This window comes from Populus euphratica, unplaced genomic scaffold (assembly GCF_000495115.2).
Source record: "Populus euphratica unplaced genomic scaffold, PopEup_1.0 scaffold15.1, whole genome shotgun sequence".
NCBI classification, from domain to species: Eukaryota; Viridiplantae; Streptophyta; class Magnoliopsida; order Malpighiales; family Salicaceae; genus Populus; species Populus euphratica.
The window spans coordinates 436,100-442,456 of record NW_011499874.1 but is presented as its reverse complement, the minus strand read 5'-3'; the positions used below and the strand labels follow the sequence as shown (position 1 = coordinate 442,456).

Sequence of the window (6,357 nt, the reverse complement as noted above, 5' to 3'; positions counted from 1 at the left end):
ACAATCGGTTGCTGGATCTTTAAATGAAGAAGTGTTGATTTGAAATGATTCATACGACATACTTGGAGTGTCTGAATTAGGACAGAAGTTACGCTAATGGAAAGATTTTTCCTGGTGGCAAGGTTTTTTATCAGCATTGTTGTGCACATGTACGTTATAGACCTTATGGAACATAGTTGACGATATACGTGAAGGTGTTAAGACATCTATGTTCATCAAAAGAACAATTCTTCGTAAGTTCAGCGACATTGTCAAGCAATTGCAGTTGCCTTCAAGAAAATTGTTTCTGGATGTATACAGTCACAGAGCACAACATATTCCATGTTAACCTCTGCATGGAACTTTAAAGAAACAATCACAAGATATGGAAATCAAAACCATTGCTGGCTGCCTAGTTCAGAGAAATGGGAAAGAGTAGAGGAGGGTTGTAAAAGCTCTTCATGGTGTCATGAGTGCATTTTCGGGACAAAGAATCCAACTGCAAACACATGCCTTACCAAGGTTGTCGGGATATTGGACTTTCAGAATAAAAAGTGAAGGGATAATAATGCTTTTGTGAAAGCAATAGCTGTCAAAATGAAAGAAAAACTCGACAAGTATTGGGGTCAGTGGATGTTCTGGAGTTTTCTTATCCAATGCAATATATCCGGAATCTGAAGTTATCAGTCATGTTACCTCTGCTCGTGATGTCTTGTATGAGCTTTTCAGTTGCCATGTTGATATCAAGTATTCGAAGGATAGGGGCAACAGGACTACACGCTGAGATGATCTAGTTTCTTCTGGTGGCTGTGATTCTGACGTATTAGAATAAGAACGTTACTTACAAGAGTTATACATATAAAACGAGGCCCAGAAGATCTGAACTGGATGCGAGTCTGGACGAATCAAAATAACCTTACAAGAGTGATGATATCCTAAAAAATCGAAATCAAAGTAGTTTCTAATCATGGCGCATGATAGTTTTAAAAATTTAAATAATTTGGTAGACTTACATGTATTTAAACACGGTGTATAGCTAAGTTCAAGAAAGTTAGATGATCATCCCCTCTTTGACATGATAGTTTTAAAAATTTAAATAATTTGCTAGACTTACATGTATTTAAACACAGTGTACAGCTAAGTTCAAGAAAGTTAGATGATCGTCGCCTCTTTGATTTTTTTTGAAACATAAATCTTAAATTAAAATAACATATATAAAATAATACGTTGTTTTTCAAGTGAGAGGCTACAAGTGCTGGTTTGTTTAGCAGATTGGTTACGTTGTCTTGACAAAATAGAAGTCATCAAATGTAAGTATAGCCCTGTTCACAGCTCTATTTTGCAAACTTGCATATACTACCATTTTGGATCTGACCATCTTTGTTCTTGTCCTCGTAGTTTGAAGAAGAATGTGGCAAAGTGATATCGATCTCTTCCTTGGAGGCAATAATTGCCTCCCATTGTCAACTGGGTTTTATTACATGGAATTCCCCTTTTCCTTTCTGAACCTGTCATCATCAATACCCTTTCTTTTGTGCTAAATTATTTTCGATAATATGTATTTTTGATGCAAAATAACCCATGTAGCCAACTCCAACTAGTTTGAAATAATAATGCCTTTCTTCTTCTTCTTCTTGGTAGCTGGTACCTCTGTTTCTTTCGATCTTTACTTTAAGGCTAACAAACGACTAGTCTCTTAATGTTTTAAGAGTGACGAGTCGTTCAAGAGCATACCACCACTCAAAACAAAACCCTCTAAAAACCCAGAGGCAGAGGAGAGAAGCCATTTCCTTCATCAAAAAAATGCATCCTCCTCCACAAGCTCTCTCTCCCCTTTCCTTTCCTCTCCTCTCTCCGCTCCCTCCTTCCCTCTCCTCCAAGTCCACACCAACCACAAAAATCCCTACGTTTTTCTTCCCCAAACTATCCCTAACCATTCCCAAATTTCCCCTCCACGTCCTCCATTGTACTCCAAAACCCACACAACAAGAACAACAAATACTCCAATTCGTAGCCGACTCTAATGACAATACTCTCCCTTGTGTCAGAACCTTCGAGAACGACTTGGCCCGGCTAAGCCTAGTCGGTTCCGTCCGCTTCGACCAAGCCCTTACTGCCGCCGCCTCCGATGGTGGCCGTGCCGCCTCTGAACACCTTGACTCCGGCGTCCCTGCAATGGTTGTTGAGACTGTCTTCCCTGGCCCCGCCGATGAGCACGCTACCGTCTCCACTCGCTTGGTCAGGGTTTTTTTAAAAAAAAATCTAAAATATCTTGAAGTCACTGCGTTTATGTTTATACTTAATTGCTGAATTTGAAGTGAAATTATGAAGTCTTAAACTATAATTACGGAATTGAGATGATGATACTTATTTTTTCAGTAACAAAATATTGGAACTTGAAGCTGTACATACATGCATAAAATAATGTCTAGTCTGATATGGAATTCTTTATAACAGTTTTTGCCAGCAAAGAAAGTTAAGGAGAAAGCAATCAGACTGAAAAGGTCTTTCAAGGAAGATGTTCTGTCAGGCACCATGTCTCAGAACATTCTTTCAATGACATTTAGACAAGTAGTTTTGCAACAGATATGGAACTTTGAGCTCGTTTTGTTCAGACCCGGAACAGAAAGAAACATGAAGGATCTTGAAAACCCGAGAGAGGTTGGAAATATAATTATTGTTCCTTTTTATTTTGTTTAAGGGTTTGAGTATTTTTGATATTTGTGTAACTTTGTTATGTGATGTGTTATTAATGGGTGTGTCGTGCAGGTGCCTCTTGATACTGATGGGTTCAGTTCTCTTATTCATTTCATATCAGCAGGTTCCTGCTTCCTTCTTTCTCGGTTCATCAGATGAACAAGTTATATCTCTGCTCGCAGAAGCTGTTTGCATTGCTGCTCTTCAAAACACTGAAAGGCTTTTCCTTGATGATTTTATGGGGAAGGGTCCTGGTGGTTTTTTTAGCTGGCTCCGGAAGCCTCAAAGAATTGTATCAAGAGATTCCTCGGTTGTCATTTATAAGTTGTTCGAAGATGAGATCGTTGAGAATGCTAAGAGTTTGCTTGAGAATTTTAATTCAAGTAAGGATAGATTTCAGGGAATAAAAGTGAAGCGCAAGTATAAATGGTGGACTCCTTTAGCACACTCTAAGTTGGAAAAAATTGGTGGTCCTGAGTTCAGTGCTTGGACAAGCGAGCATGTACCTGCTTATAGGCTACAGATTGATGCTGATAAAGTGAAGGATGCAAAATTTGAAGGGTGGAGAGAATCTTCAGGGAATAGGTGGGAAGTACTTTTGACCCACTCCCAAATGGTATTCTATTCTCTCCTTCTGTCATGAGCCCTTGATTGTTAATGGTACCTTGTTCTTTCTTTTAGTCTTTGGCTTCTGGCTGTTGATGGAGCACATTATGTTGTTGTTGAACCCTATCTGAAGATCCACTCTTAATGAAATTTCAAAAAATAGGAGTCATTGCCTTCAGAGTGGATGATATGATGTCCATGTGATTTGCATTTTGTCCAAGTTCTTTTCCCCATCATGTTCTTGTCAATATGAATTTTGAGGGCTTGAAGGATGCTGAGGGGTGGATGTGCTTTCTTATCATGTATTGTTTGTTGAATTGAATTTATGTTATTTCTGTTCTGACACTAGTTTATATAATTTTGTAGGTTGGATTGGCTGAAATATTTGATATGTACTATGAAGATATATATACAATGCCCAACGAAGAGTTATCATGTGGTGTTGTTTCAAATTTCACCAATTTGTCCAAAAAAAAGGTGTGTAATGTAGACTGTTTGTGTCTTAACGTTTTTTAATTCATTTTTTGACAGTAATAAATATTTTTCAAAGGTCGAGTCCTATGCTTTCTATTTGCAAACCAGACACAGGAGAATATAGATTCACAAGAGAGAATCATCCATACCTAACAGAAAGCATATTTCACATTATCAAGAACACTTTTGTCCTGCTTCATCCATGTGCACAACTTAATACACTGTGGGGAGCTATGAAAGTGAATGACCTCCATTTCCAGCTTTCTAACAATGCATAATAGTGGAAGCCATTCTTAAATAGATTTTTAATCCATAGGCACCAGGCTAACAATTCTTTTTTCTTCCAGAGGAGCTCTTCTTTGATGAATGTCTTGTCAGTGACACTTGTAAGTGGAATTTTCCTCATCAGCATCAGTGCTCTTAGTCAGTTTTGCCTTCCTCATCTCCGCAAAGGACGAACGTATGCTCAAGAAAATAGTTCTCTTCCATCATCAGAAATTCAGTTTGCAGAAAATGAATCTCTGGATGCTGCAAAGGTATGCATATGTTGGAAACCTTATGCCGGTCTAGTGCTCCCATCATATGTTCTTATGTCTGTGTGCCAAGTGTATGAGCACACTCACTCTTCCTGTCAAAAGTTTGGCACTGCTTGTGCCTATTACTGATGCCTTGATATTGGCTGGGTGAAGTGGTTATTGTTTGGGTGGCTATTTGTCTTTTATAATTCTTAAATTTCATTATGTTCTTTTTTTTGTTTCCTGTCGATTTTTTTATATAAACTAATACTTAAACTTCATCCGGATAGTTACAAGAATTTTGCATCTTGATTTGCAAAAAGATGAAGGATTCTTTTGGCTGGCCTGGTGATATAGTGACAGATAAGAAGATTGGTGCCTGGATTGGTGAAATACCAGCTTACTTCAAAACGATGGATGAAGCTGATGCTGCTAGTGAAGAAAATTCAACTGATTTTACCCCCATACAGAAGATTGATGCAGATCTGAAATCATCTGCACAGGATATTGCTAGTTATCAGGCAATCCAATTTTTTCTATCTTCTTTGCTTTGTCTTCCATTTTCGGATGTATCTGGGTAGTTCTTTCTCATGTGAATCAGCTACGATGTTCTGCTTCTATTCCCTTATATTTAAGAAATGCAAAAGATAAAGTGACGGGGAAATGCATAAATTTTTGCCTTCTCTGGCCTAATTTGTATTCATGAATTTTGCCTTCTTTCTTGAATCAAATATGTGGTTTTTAAATTAACAAATGCACAAGTTATGCTTTCGTTCAAACAAGCACAAGCATAGTCTTCAGGTTGGGATTTGTCATTCTAGAACCCGAGTTCATAATGTATGCTGGTCTTATCCCCATTTATCATTTCACACCTTGACTGATGGTTTCTTGTGGATAATGATTGAGTGGATCAAAAGGATCAGACCACACTCTCCCTTGATTCTTACGATAAAATGAAAAGAAACGTATTATCGTTGGCCCCTGAGGCTCCAGGATCAGACCACACTCTCCCTTGATTCTTACAATAAAATGATTGAGTGGCTTTAAATTCAATACAGTTTGATTTGGGGGTGGGTGGGTATGCCATGTGATGGTGTGCAAGTAATGACAACTTTTACGTACTGACATTATTTTTACTTTTGTGTTATTGGGTTAAAACATCATGGTTCATGTCTTCTTTCTTCATTGTCATGCTTGAACAACTATTCCACATTATTGATCTGCTGTTTTGTGGTTCAATTTTAGGTGGTTTTGTCAACTGATGGGAAAATTGTCGGTTTCCAACCTACAAGCGGGGTCGGTGTGAATCATTGGGCAGCCAATCCCCTAGCAAAGGAGCTTTATGGTGGACGAAATTTATCCCCTGGTAAGAATTCGTTATCTTTTTCTGTTTTTTTTTGGAGGGGTGTTATTTGCTGCTAACATCCTGGTATTTTATGAGCAGGATTTATTGAACCTGGCCTCAAGATCCACTTCCCGAATGAGGTAATTTTGATAGAGCTGTTGGTGTCAGTTAATTCGGATGCCAATTTTGCTTTGGCGAGGCCAGTTCGATGAAGTATATTGCTCAATGGATGTATGATGTGTATAGTTCATGCAGCTTTTGGAAACAAATGTAGGCCTAGAGAGAAAAGGGAAGATAAGTAGATTAGATCATGCAAATTTTATGCCAAATTTTGCACAGATGTGTGATCAACCTGACATAATTATGCAAAATTTAGGGGGTTGTTCAAACTTTTTAGTTCCAGGTAATGGTGCTGAAATGAACTACATGAGAAAAACTTCTAATAAAGAACTTTGAATTGCAATTTCTTAGCATGTGTTTATTGTAAATTATTTTTATGTAAACTTATATCATAAATTTTGATTTAAGATGTATTTTGAATATTTTTCAGCACAATATTAAAAAAAAAACTATAATAATAATAATAATAATTGAACAGTCAAAATTGTTTCACCCTTGCAGTGTAATTCAAACAGATGTAATTCTTAGTATATTTTATGATTAAGACATGAATTGCTTGTGTTAATATATTTAGATTTTAAGAAATAATATTCTTCCATGGATTTGAAAACTAACACATAA

General features: G+C 37.3%; 1 protein-coding gene across 2 annotated transcripts; it reads left to right on the top strand.

Annotated features, from left to right (window-relative positions):
* Positions 1-1,705: 1,705 nt before the first annotated feature.
* LOC105127967 (deneddylase) lies at positions 1,706-6,114 on the top strand. 2 transcript variants are annotated; one of them, XM_011029445.1, is made up of 8 exons: positions 1,706-2,217; positions 2,437-2,640; positions 2,801-3,292; positions 3,649-3,759; positions 4,104-4,292; positions 4,562-4,792; positions 5,517-5,637; positions 5,716-6,114. In XM_011029445.1, the coding sequence occupies exons 1-8, from the start codon at positions 1,783-1,785 to the stop codon at positions 5,826-5,828; spliced, it is 1,896 nt and encodes a 631-aa protein (XP_011027747.1). In that variant the 5' UTR covers positions 1,706-1,782; the 3' UTR covers positions 5,829-6,114. The 2 variants fall into 2 exon arrangements, with proteins under 2 accessions (XP_011027747.1, XP_011027746.1); XM_011029444.1 differs by having other exon boundaries at positions 2,798-3,292.
* Positions 6,115-6,357: the final 243 nt, after the last annotated feature.